This window comes from Mesocricetus auratus, unplaced genomic scaffold (assembly GCF_017639785.1).
Source record: "Mesocricetus auratus isolate SY011 unplaced genomic scaffold, BCM_Maur_2.0 Super-Scaffold_100018, whole genome shotgun sequence".
In the NCBI taxonomy this organism is placed as follows: domain Eukaryota; kingdom Metazoa; phylum Chordata; class Mammalia; order Rodentia; family Cricetidae; genus Mesocricetus; species Mesocricetus auratus.
In genome coordinates, this window is record NW_024429199.1 from 48,462,339 (window position 1) to 48,483,501 (window position 21,163).

The following is a 21,163-nucleotide window of genomic DNA, read 5'->3' on the forward strand; positions in this document are numbered from 1 at the left end:
CTATGAATAGGCTCCAAGGAAGAACCCAGCAGCCAGAGTTCCCCTCACAGGCAGCCTACTTTGAGATGGTAATTTCTATAATCAGCTTATGAACGCTCATCCTGTTTATCAGATGAGCCGCACATCTCCCAGTCAGAGCGCCCGGCCTTTCATTTTAATTACGGCTGTCTATTTTTAAACTCTCATCTGGACTCCGCTGCTCTCGCCTTTTCTCACGTGTGTGTGTGTGTGTGTGTGTGTGTGTGTACACGTTTGTCACTGCCTGCAGCCTGACCTCCCGTGCACTTTTGTTTAATCAGCACGCCAGACTGTCAGCCAGTTCAGTGTGCCAGGGTGGGGCTTCAGCCACCGGCACTGGCAGGGGCTTGTTCAACCCCTTTCAAAGTTGGTTTACAGAAAGAAGGCCGGTAGCAAACTGCAGCCGACCATCTCATTCCTCTTCCACTGACGCCTTCCTATCCGACGAGCCTCACTCCCACTCTCGTGGGAGGTGAAATGACTAAAATTCATTATGTAAATGTTTGAAACTGTCAAACAATAATAAAGAGATTTAAAAAAACTGTAGCCTCCTTATCTCTCTAGGTTTATGACTTCACTCTGATAGTCTGTCAGCGATGGTTAGCCTTCGTTGTCACCTCAGCCGACTTTGGAACCACCTAGGAGACACACTTCTGGCTGTGTCTGTGGGGCATTTCCAGAGAGGCCTAGCCGAGAAGGAAAGACCCCCCACACACACACAGACAGCACCATCCGCAGACTGGAGAGGGAGACAGGAAGAAGCCAGCTAAGCACCGCCATCTCTCTGTCTGCTTCCTGACTGTGCACACGGTGCGAGCATCGCCTCTCGCTCCTGCCTCCCCGCTCCCCTCCAGCGCTGGTCGCCTGCAAACCCTGCCTTCCTTGAGTTGATTCTGTCAGTTGTTCTCCACAACGATGATAAAAGTTAACGTATTGTTACCACACGCCTGAAGTTCAGGAAACTTTAGTCCAGTACATTTCAGTCCAGTGCCATGGTTCTCAGCCTTCCTAACGCTGTGCACTAACCTTTAATACAGTTCCTCACGTTGTGGTGACCCCCAGCCATGAAATCATCTTGTTGCTACTTCATAACTGCAATGTTGCTGCCGATATGAATTATAATATAAATATCTGATATGTGACCCTCAGGCTGAGATCCCCTGCTCTATTGTGTTCTGTTGGTGGGATCCTAGCTGGTGACATCTTAAGTGCCCAGCAGTAGGTACCTTGTTGAACGCTGACTCATCCACATATAATGTGATGCTACATAAGTTTTGTAGTAAGCATGGACAGTTTTGTACTGTAGGAGGTCCCTGCAGTGGGTGTCTTTAAATGCTGGCTTCAGGCCCATTGTCTTGGTCTTTGTACTTGTGTCTCCCAGGATTTTCACAATGAGAAGCAAAGACCTGGGCCGTAAGTTGTTAAGAGACAGAGGCAGGTGCAGTGAAAATATCAAGACCCACAGGCTAACTGTGACGGGTTGAAGCCTCCAGGTAGGCTGCTGCCTCATGTAGATCACAGGGAAAGACTACCTCACGTGTACAACTGGGGTTTGCTGCTGCTGTCACCTCTCTCATGACAGCAATGCTGGGTGTGGTGGTAGTGGTGGTGGAGGTGATGGAGGTGGAGGTGATGGAGGTGATGGTGGTGGAGGTGATGGAGGTGATGGAGATGGTGATGGAGGTGGAGGTGATGGTGGTGGTGGTGATGGAGCTGGAGGTGATGGAGGTGATGGTGATAGAGGTGATGGAGGTGATGGTGATGGAGGTGATGGTGATGGAGGTGGAGGTGATGGAGGTGATGGTGATGGAGGTGATGGTGATGGAGGTGATGGTGATGGAGGCGATGGTGATGGAGGTGGAGGTGATGGTGATGGAGGTGATGGTGGTAATGGAGGTGATAGTGATGGAGGTGGAGGTGATGGTGGTGGTGGTGATGGAGATGATGGTGATGGAGGTGATGGTGATGGAGGTGATGGTGATGGAGTTGGAGGTGATGGAGGTGATGGTGATAGAGATGATGGTGATGGAGGTGGAGGTGATAGTGATGGAGATGATGGTGATGGAGGTGGAGGTGATGGTGATAGAGGTGGTGGAGATGGAGGTGGTGGAGGTGATGGTGATGGAGGTGATGGTGGTGGAGGTGATGGTGATGGAGGTGATGGTGGTAATGGAGGTGGAGGTGATGGTGATGGAGGTGATGGTGATGATGGTGGTAGAGGTGATGGAGGTGATGGTGATGAAGATGATGGTGGTGGAGGTGGTGGAGGTGATGGTGATGGAGGTGATGGTGATGGAGGTGGAGGTGATGGTGATGATGGTGATGGTGATGGAGGTGATGGTGATGGAGATGATGGTGGTGGAGGTGGTGGAGGTGATGGTGATGGAGGTGATGGTGATGGAGGTGGAGGTGATGGTGATGGAGGTGATGGTGGTAATGGAGGTGGAGGTGATGGTGATGGAGGTGATGGTGATGATGGTGGTGGAGGTGATGGAGGTGATGGTGATGGAGATGATGGTAGTGGAGGTGGTGGAGGTGATGGTGATGGAGGTGGAGGTGATGGTGATGGAGGTGATGGTGGTAATGGAGGTGGAGGTGATGGTGATGGAGGTGATGGTGATGATGGTGGTGGAGGTGATGGAGGTGATGGTGATGGAGATGATGGTGGTGGAGGTGATGGTGATGGAGGTGGTGGAGGTGATGGTGGTGGTGGCAGTAGAGGCGGCCACGGTGGTAACTGTAGGATCCGAGACCTCAGCCCCTGGAGCACAGAATCAACACTGCCTGTGTGACTGAGAAACCCACAGTCAGCAAGGGCTGCCCTCGGGCCCCGCCTTATCTCAGCTCTCCTCCTGGCCAGTGCTGCTTTCGTGTGTGGGAGTCAGTGTGAGAGATTCCTGGTGCCACGCTGTCCCCATCAGATGTTGTTAATGGGCCGCACCCAGGATCCTTCCCACCACAGACAAAGATATAGAGCCTGCAGGGGTCAGTGCAAGCCGTCTCCCGCCTGCCCCTCCTCCTTCCCCGCCCCTCCTCTGGATACTTCTGACCCCTCTCCTGCTGCCACAATCCAGCAGCACCCACCGGGGAAAGGCAGTCCCTAGACCACATGTAGTATAGTCATTGGCTATGCCCGTCCTTCCTGCTTCTCTCCAGCTGGAACGGGAACCTGAGGCCAGGGTCCTCAATGCCAGACCATGTGGCTGTGGTCCCACCGGCTGATGAGGTTGGAGATGAAGGAACAAACTCATCTGCTCTGTTTTGTTCTACAGTTCGAGATGCTCACAGGGTCCCTGCCGTTCCAGGGGAAGGACAGGAAGGAAACGATGGCTCTCATCCTCAAGTGAGTGCGGGCACCCAGGGTATGTGACTCCACCCGGGAGCAGAGCGTTGGGCTTCTGTGTGTGTAGCTGAGGAAGAAGAAGGGCTGCTGGGTTCCTTCCAGTGGGAGTCATGGTATTGGGCAAGAGCCATCTGCGCTCTCATAATCACCACGGATGGGCATGTGCTGGCTGTGTGTGGGAACCCTGGCTGTCCTGGAAGATCGACTGTGGGACCCTGGTGAACTTCCAGACTTAGACAGAGACAAACTCACATAGACTGGCCAGTGCTGGCTTCCTGATGGTGTGGCACTGATCTTCCGGGTGGCTTAAGGATCTGAGGCAGTCTCCGAGAGGGCACGCGGGCAGGGCTTCCGTTCTTCCTGCTGACCCTGCGTGGCGTGGTTACCTGCACCCCACCTGACTGAGGCTGGCGCAGCTTCCTGCAGACCCCTTTGCCTAAAGAGCAGGAGTGCTCTCGGAACCACACAAGAGGTGGTCAGACCACCGTCTGACCCTTGGCCACCTGCCATGAAGTCGTAGACGAGCTGGGGATGAGCATAGGAGAAGGGGGGAGACGGGAACCCCAAATCAATAAGGGTTCCACCGAGAAGGCAACACTGCCCTTGTAGCCACCGCCAGAATACTGGCATGGAAGGGCATTGCTACACTTAGGACCTTCCTCCCGTATACACAGGACAAGGGGTGGACTGAGGAACCTCTACCGCAAGGACACATCACTAAGCCTTGTGTTGTTCAGAATCCCCCTGTGGCTCTTCCAGATCAGCCAGGGAGCCTGTGTGCGCGTATCCATGGTGACTCCTGGGCAGCTGCCCTTAACTGTACCCTGTGTCTTTGTGGGAACCCCTCTGTTGATCCATGCAGACTCCTGTGCAGCTGCCCATAGCTGTGCCCTGCGTCCTTTCGGGGACACCTCTGTTCCCTGGGTCTTAATGGGAGCTTAATTGACTTTTGATGAAATCTGGAGCAGTCCCTCCGGCAAACCAGCACGGCCCCGTGCCTGAGCGTGAACTGACCCACAGCCCAGACGGGTTTATCCGTGTTCTCTGCCTCCTCACCTGTGTCCCATTCTGTCTTCCAGAGCCAAGCTGGGCATGCCACAGTTCCTCAGCGTGGAGGCCCAGAGCCTGCTGAGGGCCCTCTTCAAGCGGAATCCCTGCAACCGGCTAGGTAAGCGTCCCCACGACACCCCCTCCTGCAGGAGTGCAATGGGGCTGTACTCTAGACTTAGGGATGTAGGAGGGGGTCACCATTCTGTGCCCCCATGGGAACAAGCAAAACTTCCTCCCTGTGCCCCAACTCTGACTGAACGGTGTGTTTCACCTTGCTTGGGGTCACAGGAAGCAGAGGGTCCCCGAAGCAGGGAGAACACTCACGTGTGGTCCTATCAGGATCTCTCAAAGTCATGTAATTCTCAAGTGTCATAATTTTTTTGTTTTGTTTTGCTTTGAATTATCCTCTTTTGCACAAAACCACCATCTTTTCTTCCGGTCTCTTGTCTCTTGCTTTAAGTAAACTCCATAAACCACAGACAGAACGGTTGAAAGGTCACTTCCGCTTATGGCCCTCTCAAGTTAAGAAACCCAACTTGTGCAGAGAGAGCCCAGACTTACTCTAGTGCTAACCAAGCACCCCCCCGCCCCCAGCCATACAGGGTTTACCGCTTGACCTGGAGACCCTTGGGGACACCCTGAAATGTAAAGATGGGTAAGGGTCCCGCAGCGTGCTGGCCGTGTGGTTTATCCCACAGATGAGCAGAAGGGTCGCAGGACATGGGCTCCAGCCTCACAGATAGGAACACGTCATGCAGAGGTGAGCCAGGAAATATTTCATTCTAGAAGAAAAATTAGATCTTCTCTCTGCCTGGCTCCGTCCCAAGGAAGCTCAGGCCTTATTTACTTTCCTTCATGCATCAGCTTCAGTTCAGGGAACTTCAGCGGTAATTTACAATCTTTCGGTTATTAAAAAAAATAAAGCTGCTATTAAAAGCACTGTCCCACTTCCTAGGAACATCCTTCTAGCATGTGAGGTGGCTTGTGTGCCGTGAATGTGGTCTAAGGGATACAGTCTGTTGCTGTGCTACTCCAACGGTGAATCAGGTTCACATTCGGCTCCTAATGCAGGCTTCCCGTCATGCACAGCTGTTCCCTCCTGAAGCTGCTTTAGAAAAGAAGTCTGTACCACGAGCTTGTCAAAGACACATCTACTGTAGTTGTCCTGGTCCAGATGCCCCTGGCACCACCTCCCTCCTCACCCGTGACCGTCAGCCCCAGACATGGGGAAGGTCTCTGGGGGAACATCCCCGGTGAGAATGGCAGCCTCACAACTGACATGGAGATCCCCAGTGGGGCGCTCAGGTGACACTGGAGAGGGTGCTTGTCCTGCGTGAAGACTGTGGTTGCTTCTGTGGCCGAGTCTGTGAGGCGCCATGTAATGGGCGGTTGAATCACTGCACGTCCACTCGGCTGCCCCAGTGGGGACTTTACCGTTGGGTCCCAGAGCTTGGACTTGGCACTGTTCACCAACTGGTTAGAGCAGTTTCCCTGGCAGGAGCTCACCCAAGACGACCAACAGGAAGGTGAAAGTCCCAGGTAAGCAGCTGTGGTCCCCAAAATGCCATTGGGGTGATGAGATGCCAGGCGCCAGCATGGTAATGTGTGGAGCCACAGTGGACTCCTTGGCACAGGGTTGTGTGTGTGTTGGACTCATGATTTGGAGGAAACCCATGGGCCAGACTGTCCCTGTGCTGTTGTTCTTGGAATGGTTGTGCAAATCTCAGATCGGACCTGAGACCTCAGCCAAGAATCACTGTGACTTCTCATGGGACCGAGCGGGTTATCATCCTTACTGGGTAGTGTAAGGCTCGCACGTGTGTGGCCTGAGGCCCCCTTAGTGCTCTGATCTGCCAGTTTTGCCTTGCTTTGTTTCGTGGTTCCTGATAAGGGATGCAGTCGTGTAGTCAGGGACAATGGCCCGTGCTTATTCAGGCCCGCTACAAGCAAGACCCCACACCCTGCAGGGTGGGCCATGGAGGATGGGACACTCATTCTCAGGCAGGGAGCTCAGTGATGTCCCAGGACCTGGGTGACCGTTGGTCCCAGAGCTGCCTTTTGATGACACTTTCTTCAGGGCCAGCCCGCAGTCAGTCCCTCTCGGGTGAGCAGCCCTGAGATGAGCTTCCCTGGGCACAGGGCCGGGCGCTTGCTCTCAGAACTGATTCTCTTTGAGATGCTGAGGATTGCACCAAGCTATCGCTCATGCTAAGCGAGCACTTTACCATACCTTCAGTCCTTTTATTCCTTTTGATACGGGTCTTATTAAATAACCCGGGTTCTCCTGGGATCCACTCTGTAACCCAGGTAGGCTCTAAAGTTGAACGTATTCCACCTCTGTCTCCAGGGGAGCTGGGTCAGAGTGTACCCGAGCACTCTAACCCCTCGGAACACACTGCATCTGAATCTCTTTGTAGCCCTCAGATGCCCCCAAATGCAGGAGAATGCCATCATGTCGCTGCCACTCACCTCTGAACCCCGGGACCCTGTGTAGAGCCCTGTCCTGCTTCTAAATGTTTGGTCCTAGCCTGTTCTTTCTTGTGAGCCTGGGCCATGCCTTGATGCTCCATCCCGAGTGGCCTACACTGTCCAGTGTAAGGACGGCCATGCCGAGTGGGACCCTGAGGCAGTTAAGGGATGATGATAGCCTGTGACAGACATGACAGCTGCTGCTTAGTGACCAGGTCACTGCATGTGACTGAGCACCATGCTCCAGCAGTCACCCCTGAGTCAAGGGCTTGAGGTGGTGCTGTAGAGCACTTCTGCGGAGAGCGCGGCTTCATTTATGAACAGGGAGGCATCCACGAACATTGCTTTGGGCTGCAGTATCTCTGCTTGTTGCTTGCCTCTCTTGCAGCAGGCCCCATGCTGATGCAGGTTTTGCAGCCATTGCCTGGCAGCTGGACTGAGGTTACTGAAAGCCTGGGTCCTCCTGCCCACTGACTTACTGCTCTGTCCTCTGTGACGTGCCTTTGTGTTCTCATGCCTGGCTGGCTTATGATCGCAAAGTAGCCACAACAGCTCCAGGCCACGGCATCCATACTGAAGGGGGGAGGCAGAAGAGAGGGAGAGAGTCAGTGCTTATGTCCCTTTTGGTCAGGAACGCTTTCCTGAAAGTCCCCGCAGAGCTTATCTGCGCTTCTTGTTGGTAGGACTTGGTCACCTGGCACTTCTGCCTTAGTGGAGGAGAGGCGGAAAAACAGGCATCTGTGGCTGGGAATCAGGGTCCATTAGCAGCCACCAGGGTCAGCCAAGGGGCTCCAGCAAGTCAAGCTTGGTGAAGGCAGGTGTGCTGTCTGCTCCCCCTTGGACCTGGGCTGCTGGATTATCAATGCCCCGGGAGTATTTGCGGATGCTGAGTGGACGGGAAAGAGGCGATATTGACACTCCGAGAAGATCTGAGATGAGGGTCAGTGGCTGTCCGTTTGGGACCAGCTGAGTCCTTATAAATGTGACACTCCTCATTTCCCTCATCATGGGGTAAAGCAGAAGAGGTAACGATAGCAAATGCTTGCCTGAGTTCCTCTGGGCTGCACACACTGTCTGTTCCTGGCTGGGGCGGAGGCTGGGACTCTATCCACTCTAGAAGGTGCTGCCCCTGACTCTACTCAGTGGCGCTCTTGTTTAGTTAATGTTTCCCCACCAGGGACTTTCAAATGCACTTATTGTGTTGGTTTAGCATCCACACCCGAGGTGTTCCTCTCAGATCTCCCTGCAGTGTGGGGTGGCGGTGCCTAGGAGCTGCTGTTGCTGGCCATCCTGTCTTCCTAGGTTGGGGGGGTGCACATCTGTTGTCTTGTTTTGCCAAAATTGTGTTTTGACTCCAGAGTGTAAGAATTAGTGCTTCTGTCCCTCTCGACTCCCAGGAAGAGAGTCCACCCATCCTTCTGTCCACTCAGGTGCGTGTAAGGGTCTCCAGAGAAGTGAGGGGGTCTTCATTATTTGGTAGAAAGCACAGGCTCTTGCTGCCTGGCCTCTGTGCCTATCCACAAGTGTGTACTGGGCCTGACCTGGTACTAGCTAAGTGACCTTGAAGGATCAGCTCTTCTCCCTGGGGAATGAGACCAGCTGGTCAGTCCCTGAGGTCCCTCCTGATGTCACTATCCCAAGGCTGTCTCTGCACATCCTGCTCCTCCAGGGAGGCATCCAAGGCCCTCGTCTCAAGTGTGGAGCCCATGCATCTCATAAAAATGGCCCATCATAGCATTCTACTTGTTCCTGTGGTTGTCCAACCTCGAGGTTTGGGGAACCTGTTATATCTGACTGTTTCATAAACACCTGCCTTTTAGGACATCAGGGAAACATAAGGACCCCTTGTTAGATGCCTCAGAGGAGGCAGGTTCTCCCTGACTACCACAGTGCTTTGATCATAGCCTTCTGTTGTGCAAAAGCTGCCATGAGGGCAAGCCAAGGGAGCTTTGGTACTCTAGAGAAATGTCGGGTCAGTGTCCTGTTCAGAACCCTGAGCTGGAGCCAGCATCTGGTACCTGGCTAACTGTGACAGACAGCCCTGTTACGTGACTCCCACAGGGTCCCCAGTCAGGTGGACAGACTTCTGGGGGATGCTCTCTGAGGTCCGTCCTGTCTCTCTGAGTCCTTAGGGGTTAGGCTTGCATGTGAACTCTTTAATTCACACATGGATTCTGTCCAATGTAATTTACACAGAGGCTGTCCCTTTTCTCTCTGCCCCTGCCGAGAATGCCCTGAACTCTCACCATGGATGCACTTGCATGGAAATCTCAATTTACTTGTTTTCCTTTAATTCTACACACTTTTCATCCCATACAAAAAATCTGCATAAAAGATATGAAGCTTTAGAAAAACAGAAGATGAAAGATAATTATATGCAATTCTAGCCCTAACAGATTTGTGTTTATTTTGAGGTTGTATTTGTCAGCTTCAGTGGCATCTAGAAAGGACTTTAGACTTTCTGCCTTGAGCAGGCCGTTAGTTGCAAGTGCAGGCTTCTTGCTTCCTGACAATGTCTTCATACCTGCTTCTTTTTTTTAATTTTCTCCTTTGTGGTATTAGGATAAAACAAAAAGCTCTGGTCCTTTCACGCCTTGCAAACTTGGATGAGGGTATCGATTTGGTGACCTCCAACCTTGCCAAAGTCTCAGTGGAATTGAGGGTATGCTGGGACACTGGTCTGAATCTGCCCCGTCATAATTCCAGCTGAACAGTGGAAGCCCGTGGTCTTTGTTCACCCCACCACACTTTAGGGATCGTGTCCTTCAGACATGTTGACAGATGTCCAATGGAAGCTTGCCATCACACGCTAGCTAGCTGGACCGCAGCTGTGGGCAGCACCCAGCCAGAGCACTGAGGTTGCGCCTGTGCGATACGGTGGATGTTTCCGTTAAAAGGGAGCTAGTTAAACAGCACACAGCAGCCCGGGATGACCTGTCTGCTTGAGAAGTGAGGGAAGGAGACAGGTCAGACGTGCTCATCTCCCAGGTGGGCAGGAGGGGGCACCTCTTCCGCCCCATGCTGCTCAGCAGGCTGGCTCTGCACGCTGTAACCACACAGTATTTTAGTGATTTTAAAATCTTTTCTTCTTTGGAGTGGGGGGGTATGTTTTTGGGGGGACCAGTCAGTGGAGACGGTGAAGCACAAGGGCTCAGCTTGGGAATATGCAGTCCCGTTTCCCCTCCCCAAGGGCCACATTGCCGCCCTGTGACAGACAGGCGAGCAGGAGAAGGTGCACCTGGTAAACTTAGTCCCATTTGGGCACCTCATGAGCGTCTTCAGGTGAAGACACAAAGACATGGGCAATGTTTCTTGGGTTTGACGAAATGGCCCACAAAAATGGGGCTGAGACAGAGAGAGAGAGTGAGAGACAGGGAGAGGGAGAGAGAGAGCGCGCAAGTAGACGGGAGGAGACCAGACTGCTGCATTTGGAAGTCCACGATGACACAGGTGTATTAGAGGAGCGTGTTCACGTGTGAGGGGGACATGGTAAACATGGGCAATAGAAGGAATGCTTTCCTGGGACCGCATGGTTCTGTGCCTCGAGCCTTTCATGGAGCACAGAAATACGGATCCAGAGAAGCGTGCTTCAAGATGTCTCCATGTAATTAGAACGTCCGAGTGCCGCAGTCCTCTGTGTCTGCCTGGCACTGAGAGACCTGCTGCAGGGTGATGGAGCCTAGAGAGACACACCGGACAGGCCAGGCACATGGTCCCACAAACACACGGTCCCACAGACACACGGTCCCACAGACACACGGTCCCACAGACACACGGTCCCACAGTCACACGGTCCCACAGACACACAGTCACACAGTCACATGGTCCCACAGACACACAGACACACAGTCCCACAGACACACGGTCCCACAGACACATGGTCCCACAGTCACACAGTCACACAGTCACACGGTCCCACAGTCACACAGACACACAGTCCCACAGACACACGGTCCCACAGACACACGGTCCCACAGACACACGGTCCCACAGACACACGGTCCCACAGACACACGGTCCCACAGACACACGGTCCCACAGACACACGGTCCCACAGACACACGGTCCCACAGACACACGGTCCCACAGTCACACGGTCCCACAGTCACACGGTCCCACAGACACACGGTCCCACAGACACGCGGTCCCACAGACACGCGGTCCCACAGACACGCGGTCCCACAGTCACGCGGTCCCACAGACACGCGGTCCCACAGACACGCGGTCCCACAGACACGCGGTCCCACAGACACGCGGTCCCACAGTCACGCGGTCCCACAGACACGCGGTCCCACAGACACGCGGTCACACAGACACGCGGTCCCACAGACACGCGGTCACACAGACACGCGGTCACACAGACACACGGTCCCACAGACACACGGTCCCACAGACACATGGTCCCACAGACACATGGTCCCACAGTCCCACAGACACACAGTCCCACAGACACACGGTCCCACAGTCACACAGTCCCACAGTCCTCCATTCCGCCTGTCTCTGCCTGGCTCCAGGGTCTTGCCAGTGCCCGTGACAGGAGATGGTTTTCAGGCATCCTCCGGGAGCAGGGGAGGCATGAGTGGTGTTTGGTGAAGGCCCTGTAACCTAGCAGCTCTGGCTCCCACATCAGCACAAACACATTCCCATCCTCCCCGCCCGGAACTCTGCTCCCTGCTATTTGTCAAATGTGTTCAGTCTAGATAAAAGCAGAGCCAAACCCACAGCAATCTGTTTTAAAATATTTCAGGAGAGGGTTAGGCTCGCCTGAAGACTAACGAGCGTGTTGACTCTCTGAAGGTCATCACAGCCTTAGAGGCCTGGCTTCAGGAACCTTCTACCAATGCATAGTTTTTGAGCATCAAAAATGATGCATGGCCAAAGCACCAGCTCTTTTTGCTGAGACTGCAAAGCCCAAACTTGGTGCCGGATTCGAGGTGCAGAGAGTAACAGAGCAGGTTCATAAGCCCCAACACCAGCTTGTCCAGCATGCCCCCCCCCCATCGCTCTTGCAGACCATACTGCAAACTGTGTATGCAGAGATTCTTCAAACAGGCAAGGCAGGCCCCATCGACAGATGTCCCATGGAAGCTTGCCATCACACGCTAGCTAGCTGGACCGCAGCTGTGGGCAGCACCCAGCCAGAGCACTGAGGTTGCGTCTGAGGCCTGGGAAGGTGGGTGACATTCATCATCGGGACCCAGAGTATGTGTGAGTCTGAGGCCCTTGGCTCTTCAGTCACCAGCACCAGACTGACTCTGCATCTGCAGTTCTAGCTCTCACCAAAGCAATGCACAGAGAGTGGCCCAGGAGGACAGCTTTGGAAGTCGGGCCATTGGCTCTAGAAGTTACTCCCACAGCATCAGAGTTCTCAAGGAAAGAACACTGGGCACCATGACCTCAAAACCCTGGGCCTGCGGTTAGGGATACAGCAAGGGAGGTAGACACACTGACCCAAAGGAGCCTCACCATGGAGCTCTGAGATGAAAGGTCTACGTCAGATCTGGGAATAGAGATGGAGCGCTGGGCAAGGATCTCAGAGCTGAGTCTGGAAGGTCTCCCTTCTACAGTTCACAGTAGAAGCAGGCTACAGTCTATAGCCTCGGGGTTGCTCATCTTGAAGTGGTCGCCGAGTAGGGGACACAGAGGAGGTACTATGCGTGCCCCCAGAAGAGCACCTGACGCACCACCGGGTGGACGTGGACGCCTGAGCCCGAGACCTTCCCTGACTCCCTTATGTGTGTGTGTGTTTCCCTACCAAACGGACAGCAACTGACCCACGCTGCTGTGTGCATTCCCTGACTCCCTTATGTGTGTGTGTGTTTCCCTACCAAACGGACGGCAACTGACCCACGCTGCTGTGTGCATTCCCTGACTCCCTTATGTGTGTGTGTGTTTCCCTACCAAACGGACAGCAACTGACTCACGCTGGTGTGTGCATAAAACCTAGTGTGGCTGGTCTTCCCAAGCACGGGCTGACCAAGCTACCTGAGAGGTGGGAGATGCTTCATATCACTGCTGTGAACAGAGTAGAGGGCCGGAGGGTCAGCATGAGCCTTGGGATGCAAATGGCTCTACCCACACAGACTCCAGCCCTCGGAAGGAGGGGTCAGTCCCTGACCTCACAGAGGACAGGTCGCCAGGGCATCTCATGGTTGGCCTTGGGCTGCCCTCCATGGTGCCCTGCTGAGAGATGTCTTAGGAAGAAGACACCCCTCTAGGGCTCCAGGAGCTGAGTCGGGGTGGACTCGGGAGCCAGGAGAGGTTGGGCTGTAGCATGTGGTGGTGGTGGTGGTGGTGATGGGGGGGGGCATTCATTTCCTACCCCTGGGACAGGAACTGACAAGACTCTTGTGATTCGGTTTCCAGTTGGCTGAGGTTAGCTCTGCCCAACTCACAACAGCAGAGCCTGGGCTCCTTGCCTGCCTGCAATCCTGGGCCTCAGAGTTTTGCTCTTAGTTAATTGACCTTATTTAGAGCAGCGCACGTTGAAAGAATTGAAGGGAAGCGTAGCAGGCTCCCCCGGCCCTCCCCCTCGCTCTCCTCTGAGGTTCATACCAGGTGGATGTGGGGTACCCACCAGCTGACAAGCACGGCTCCTGCCGTTCCTGGGAACTCACCATTCGCTTCCGCCTGGCTGGGGTGTTGAGAGACACCCTGAGTGGTCTCACAGCCACAGACATCCCCTGTGGCCTGCCAACCCCTGCTCTTGCCCAGTACACAGCTTAGGATCTTAACTAGAAACCAAGTAAGGGGAGGGTTAGGTAGACCCAACGGATGAGCGGATCAGAGAACCACCAGTGGTCTCCGAGTGACAGTGACCTACGTTACGCAAGGGTTGGGTGTGGTAGAGGGAAGCCCAGGCTAGGCACCATGTCCCAGCACTCGGCCCACCCGATCTCCCGTTCCTCTCTTGGATTCTGCCTTCCCCCGGTGAAAGCTTCAGCAGCCTGGCCCGCCGCTCTGCAAGCACTCTCTGGCCCTGCTGTGCTTTGTCCAATCCCGCAGCCTGGCTTGTTGCTGTGTTTCTGGGTGTTGCACACATAGTCCGTGACTGTGGCAGCCACCTGCTCCTCTCCGGGCATCCTGGCGTTAAACCTGGAGCAGGAAGTCTGGAGCCCAATACCTGCTTTTTCTTTACCACTTAAGCTGCTGGCTGTAGCCGTGTGTCACAGCTTTGGAGTCACATGGGGGCTTCCCGGGCTCCCAGGCCATGGGCAAGCGTGAGCTTTCTCCTCACAGAAAGACCATCCCAGGACCTGCCCTGCTGTGAGCTCTCTTGTCTGTCACACACACACACTGGTAGCAGTCAGAGGCAACACACACGGTCGTGGGCTTGCACTGACACATGTTCTCTGCTGTGTTGTGACAGGTGCTGGCATTGATGGAGTGGAGGAGATTAAGCGCCATCCTTTCTTTGTCACCATAGACTGGAATGTAAGTTGACTGCAGAGGTCTCCACTAGACACGCCACATGGCATGGAGAGGGCAGAGAGGGAACCATGCAGCTGCTTGGTGCACATGGCCTCTCTGCACTAAGAGTCTGAGACACACACAGACTGTTGGCCTGTGGGTGAGCACGCTTGGGGCCCTCAGCGGGGCTGGCTCCCCAGAGAAGTGCAAACTGGTGACCGCCTGCCCACAGTCCTAAGTACTCACTGGCACCCCTGGTCATTGGGCCCACAGCATCCATCCTGTCGCACCTTTCCCAGACATGCTAACACCAGCTGTTGTGGGGGCGTAAGGCACACCAAGGACAGACAGGCCTGCAGGGGTGAAACGTATCTGACAGCCTTCTGGACTCTCCCCCTCCCTAGTGGAACACCTCCCGATACCCAGGCTGTGTCCTACAACACATGGGAACTTCTACTTCCAGAGCTGAAGTTAACCCCAGAGGATTTATTTTTTTAAGCAGGATATTGAAGCATCAGGCTGGGTGTGGCTCAGTGTCAGGGCTCTTGTCCAGCATACATGAGGCCCTGGGCTCCCATCCCCCACATTGCAAAAAAAGAAGGAAAGAAGAAAGACTTGACCCAGGCCTCTAAACAGGCCAAAAGGAGTGTCAGAAAGATGCCTCTGAGAGAGTGAGGTAGTGCAGAGAGGGAGGGGGGAAGGGGGAGGGGGAATAAGAGCCACTGGTGAGTGAGGAGCAGCAGAGGTCAGGGATGAGATCCCAGAAGTCTCTCTCAGGCCAGGTTGGTACCTGTGAAGGAGGACCCCCCCCCCACACACACACATTCCCTTGCATACTTCCGTCCTTCCAAAAGCCTGCCAGGGAATGCAGAGGGAGTTGCTGAGTCAAGAAGGGTGTCCAGAGAGTTGCTGTGGTGGAATAGCTTGAGTTCCAATGGCTATGGTGGAAATAGCTTGAGTTCTAGTAGTCTAGACCTGGAAAGAAAGGGAAACCCCAGCCATGCCCAGTAGCATCCAGTCAGAGGACCTGGCTGAGAAAGAACTTTGTTGAATGACAATCTAAGGACATCTTAGGGCAGGCAGCAGTCACAGGGGTGTGTGAGTATTGAAGTTTCTAGGATTTGAGCTGCAGATGGGTCTGGAACCAAGAGTTCTTGTTCTATTGCTGCTGTTGTGATGAAATAATTAGACAAAGCGAAACTTGGAGAAGTCTGGGGTTTATTTTCCCTCTAGGTCTAGGTTACAACCCATTATTGCTAGGAAGTCAAGGCAGCAGGACCTTGAGACAGTTGGTTACTTTGTATCTAGTCATGAGCATGCAGAAAGACCACAAGCATGGAACTTGAGACAGTTGGTTACTTTGTATCTAGTCATGAGCATGCAGAAAGACCACAAGCATGCTCCTTACTTGCGAACAGCTCAGTCTCTCAACTTTTAATACAGTTCAGGACCCCACACACACTTAGGGAATGACACCACCTACAATGGGCTGAGTCTTCCCACATCAATTAAGGTGATTAGGACAATCTTCCACAGGTACGCCCATAGGCCAACCCAACGCAGACAGTCCCTCATTGACACTTGTCTTCCTAGGTTATTCTAGGTTGTATTGGGCTGACAATTAAGCCATCACACTGGGGCAAAGGCTGGGCTAGTGTGTGCTATTGAAGGTTAGGTCTGTGGGATCCCTTCAGCCGTCATATGCACCTTCCATAGACTACACAGGGCTCAGAGCTTGCCTGTGGCCTCTCTGTCATTGGAGAACAGCGTTCCTTCAATGCAAACATAGATGCTGGATTCCTGTACTAAGGAGTGACCCTTCTGTGTCATTTGAGATTAATTCAGGCTAGAATAATGTGGAGAAGGGCTGTTCATTGTTGTGGTTTGCTTTTATTGTGTTTGGCTCTAAAAGAGGCCCTTCGGGGTCACTAGGACCACATATGTTTACTCTCACCCTGTCCTTGCCAGACAGCACCCTCCGAGCCTGGAGCGATGGCAACCTTCTTTCTTCTGTGGCTCTAATTAATAGTCCCTGCATGGCAGAGAAGCCCAGAAGCCTGCTTTCAAGCTGATTTGTCTAGCCATAAGCAATGCTTGTAGCATGCAGTAGAGTTGGGGTGCCTAGAGTGTGGCGACAGCAAGGAGCCCTATCCTAGATGGTGGAGAGATGCCTAGTGCACTAACCAGGAGGCGGCTGTTCAGCCGGAGCAGTAGTGTGTGAGTGTCCAGTTCAGAGAAAACAAGCAGGGAGAAGGCGAGCAGGAAGTAACCAGGAGAGGGAACCGGGTGGCAGGGGGAGGGGAAGGAAGGAGGGGCCCAGGTAAGAACACAGGGGTGAGTAGTTCTGAAAGAGCCATGTATGGACTCCAGAGGCCTTGGTAGCCAATGTGGAGGCTTTGCTGGTCTCATCTGACCTAGCCCTCTGTCTCAGCTGTCTTTCCCCTCACAGGTCCAGGTGCTGCCCTTACGTGGCCTTATCAGGACCCCACTGTATACACACACACACACACACACACACACACACACACACACACACACGTGCACCAGTCTGCTGGACTTTGTTCTGTACCGTCCTGTATACCCTCCTAGTGTCAGTAGCTCACATCACTGACAATCACTCAAATCCTGGGTCCTCCAGGACTCTTCTCACCAGGGGATCCCCTTCCATGCCCCTTGGCAGTGTGGGCATTCAATACCGACAAAGGAGAAGACATTTGCTGCCCTCAGATTCTTGACAGTGTTCTCTATCCAGTTGCAGCCTAAGGATGCAGCTGAGAAAACATCAGCCTCTTTATTTTTCTTTCTGTTGCCTCCTGTGACCCTAAATTACCAGTAGATATTTCTATGTTTTAGTTTTTAAGTAAATGCCTGTCATCCACCAGCTGTCCCCTGGAGATCTGGTGACCTGTGGGCACAGAGGGTGGCATCTACCCCAGAAGTGAGGGTCACCAGTGTTAGCTGAAGCAGGTGGAGGGTGGCAGGTCCCTGTAGTTTCCCTGCATCTCCAATTGCCCTCTGCTCCCAGCACATTAGTGCCAGCTCTGGGGTCTGCCCTCCAAACACCCGTGCTGCTTGCCTAGCTAAGTGAAAAATTACAAGTTAATTATAGACCAGGAAGCTCGTGCAGAGGATGGTGGAGCTGGCAAATGTAAGCTGTGTTTACTTCCCCCCCCCCCCCCCGGTGGCTGAAGCAATGCTGAGAACTCAGGATTAGCACAAACCCAAAATAAACATAAAAGGTGACCTCACAGGCTAAACAAGCCCGTCCACATTGGCATGCAGCCAGGCGGCTTCTAGCAAGCAGACCCATGGTGAAATGGCACTCGGGCAGGGAGAAAACAACACTTTGCCAGATTCAGCCCCAGGGTGGCAGGGTGGAGGCTCCTGCCGATTTGCCCGTTTCCAGACCACTGTCCGAAGCCAAAGCCCAGACCCTCAGCATATGGGTTGGGCAGGCGTGGCCACCATTACAATTAACTATTTATATGCAAGACTCACGCTTGTGGCACTTTTTAATGGTCCCAGCCCAGCACATCATCTGTTTCAGAGGTGAGAAGGGCTCTGAAGAGAAACTGAGGCACAGCGTACCTAGGTGGCTCTGTGGGTGGCAGCGTGCTGCTCGGTGGCCTTAGCTCATTCTGCGCACTGGCTGGGGCAGGTGGAGGACAGTGGTTCACCACATGTGCGGCGCATGCAGAGTTTTGTCATCGTGTGCCCTGGCTCCCACTGCCGCAGGAGGATTTCTGACACTTGTAGTGAATGCACCTTCGAAGTCCCCATGAGGGCTGTGGGCACAGTGCCTTCTGTCAGGGGACTTTGTAGATCTGGATGGCTTTCTTTGCAGCATGTCTTGGGTGGGTACAACTGTAGAGGTCGTGTTCTTCCTCGCATTCTGGCACCGCCCGTCCCCAATGCCCTGGGCGTCGTCTCCACGCTCACCAGTCCCCCCAATTCTGCCGCATTCTGTGCCTGCATATATACACGTCTGCTCTGCCATCTCAGGAGGGACACATCTGTGCCCCTTGCTCACCGGAGCAGATTAATTTCAAAATGCCTGCAGCCGAAACTGTACACTGAGCGGGTGTTAGGCTCTGTGACTCCACGGTAGAGCCGGTTTCCCGTGCTTTGGGCCGCCTCCATCTTTGTTTTGTGCTCTGTGCCCTTTGCTCTGTTTCCACACGGCCTCTGGGGCGTGTGCAGACCCTGACGTACCTGCTCAGTGTCTTCAGCACTAGTGTAACGTGAAATCTATCTCTCTGTCATTGCCATGACAATGTCATCTTGACACCGAGGGACAAATGAGATAGTTAAAAGGGATGAGGCGGACCAGGAGATCCCCGTCTTCCTCCCCTCCCCCCAGGGTGTGCATGAATTATCCCAGAATCTCGCCCCTCCCCCTCCCCATGCCGCCTGCCTCCTCCATCACATCCCTTCTTGCCCGTCTCTGCCCCTTGGTGCCCTTGGCTGGTCACCATCCAGTGTCCGTCACAGGCTCCTTGCCTGATCCCAACTATGTGTGCACTGTCCTTCAATCACCTCATGCGGTATCATGTCCACAGAGGACTGAAAAGCACACTTTGGGTTGGAAAGCAGCTTCCCCAGCAGGTCTGAGAAGGACCCGCGGACAATCCTGGACATCCGTGTGCTTTGCCAATGGCCATGGCAGTGGGAAGTGCTGTGTGAGCGAGGGTTTCTCTGGACCTCAGTTTTCACAGTTCCCAGAGAGCTGACGTAGGCTCCACGGTGGTGATCCCACAGCCACCAGTGCCCAGCATGTATGGCCAACCTGTCATGCTTTCTTGGAAATAAAGATCCTGTAGCCAAAAGTCAGTTGGAAAACTAGTACACCAACTGAAGGAGATTCAGCAGATCTCAAGCCTTTAAACCCCAGGCTATGCCTTTTGTAACTCACATCCAGCATGTAATTTCCATACTACACGTGCGGTCTTCCATGTAACACGTGGGGTATGGTGTTACGTCAATGCAGCTACATAGGTAACACACACAATCTGCGTTGCATTGCGCCTCCTCATACATCTTGCAAGTGTTGGAGCTGCTCGTGGCCTCTGCTCTCTGCTCTGTAGCCTGCTCTCAACATGTCCTGTTCTCCCTGCAGAAGCTGTACCGCAAGGAGATCAAGCCACCCTTCAAGCCCGCAGTGGGAAGGCCTGAGGACACCTTCCACTTTGACCCCGAGTTCACTGCAAGGACCCCCACAGGTGTGTGCCAGCTCTCCCCAGTTGGTCTGACCCCCTCTCTCCAGAGAGCCTGCGTGAAGGATGCCCCCGAGGGGGTGACCTTTAGACCCATGAGGTCTTCCTGATTTCTCTGCTTCATGGCAGCGCCAGCTCTCACTGTTCCTCGTGAGACATCCCACCTTAGAGGCAGTCTGGGCTCTGTGGAGCCCTCTTTTGTTGTGAGATGCTAGGCAGTGAAAGTCCTCCCAGGGACACACAGGCAAGACACAGAAAAGAAACCGTTGGTTCACCTCGGTGGTCTGTGGGGGAAAAGTGGCGACCTTTAGGTCTGTGGGCTTAGGGACTAAATGTATTATTTCTGTGAAAGCTGGGGCCTAGTTGATGAGTGCAGAGTAGCTAGATCTCAGCACAGAAATGTGGCTTCGCGGTATGTGAGATCTCTGGGGTCTGTGTGGTCCTCTCCCTTAAACGCTAGCATTCTGGTTTTACTGTTTTACGTGATTGTCTCGGAGCTCCATGACGGGGCAGTGCTGGGGGTGGCTTAACATGAGGTGTGTGTTGTGTCTCCCCGCTGGAGGCTGGGTTCAAGGTCAGGTTGCTGGTTGGGTCACCGATGGTTGGGCCTCCTCACCGTGTCCTCTCGTGGTCTTTCCTCTGTGAGTGGGGAAAGCCGGGGAAAGCTGTGTTCTATACTGTCCTTGTAAGGACACCAGTCCCGTGGGCCTGAGGCCCACTCCCTGACCTCGTTTAATCTGGACTTCTCCCATGGGGACCCTGTCTGCAAACACGGCTGACTATGGGCAGGGCAGCTGACTATTGCAGTGACCGCGTGGTGATGCTCAGAGCAGCAGCTTACCCCCTTGCAGGCTCAGAGAGCAAGTTCAGGCAGCCATTGCGGGAGCCGCTGGCGGCTATGCAGAGGCTCTGGGATTTCTCACTACTTCCAAACCGGAAGTGGTGTAGAGTTGTTGGAAACTAACCACGAAGCACGGTTACCGGCCACGAGTCTCAGGTTGGGAAGAGTGGACTAGAGAACCCACCCTGTTCCCTTTGGGTACAAGCTCTGGGGCGATTCCTTTATATCCAGGGCAGGCGCTGGTGGAGTACAGTCGGTGCCACAGATGGCTCTCTCTGACCTCTTGGTCCCACACCTCCCTAGGGAAGACCGAAACAGTGGCTAGCACAAGGCTGAGGAAGGATTGTCCTTGAATGTCGTCATGCTGCCAAGCGGTCAGTCCCGAGACAGCACGAGCCAGGGCACAGAGGAGCATACCTGTTCCTCTACTGAGGTCAGGAGGCCAGAGCCCCAAGGTCACCTGAGCAGCTCACCAGTTCTCCTGGCATCTGACCAGAAGATGAGCAAACACGAAAGCAATTTGCTCCAGATGAGAGATTGACTCTGCCCAGACCTTGAGGGTCCTCACTGGGGAGGGCAGCGTTAGTCACGAGTCTGCCGTGTGATGCTACACGTGTAAAACGCTCAACGGAAGCTAAGCTGTGCTGCGGAGAGCAGAGACGCTAATGCCAGCAGCTCCAGACGTCCTGTGTGTGCGCTCCCGGCGTTCCATTGGGGAATTTAAACCCCAGCCCAGTCAGTTGGTGTGACCTTAAGTAAACCTCCTAAGCCTTCTGTGCATAGAAAACAAAGTTTCAACTTAATGTTAGCCCAAGGAAA

General features: G+C 53.9%; 1 protein-coding gene across 3 annotated transcripts in view; it reads left to right on the forward strand.

Annotated features, from left to right (window-relative positions):
- Rps6ka2 (ribosomal protein S6 kinase A2) overlaps window positions 1–21,163 on the forward strand; it is a 245,656-nt gene that overhangs the window by 200,467 nt on the left and 24,026 nt on the right. For all 3 annotated transcript variants that reach the window (XM_013122761.3, XM_040758230.1, XM_005083013.4), the window contains 4 exons: window positions 3,291–3,361; window positions 4,441–4,529; window positions 14,250–14,314; window positions 19,407–19,509. In XM_013122761.3, the coding sequence (XP_012978215.1) occupies window positions 3,291–3,361; window positions 4,441–4,529; window positions 14,250–14,314; window positions 19,407–19,509 (328 nt within the window). The remainder of the gene's footprint in view (window positions 1–3,290; window positions 3,362–4,440; window positions 4,530–14,249; window positions 14,315–19,406; window positions 19,510–21,163) is intronic.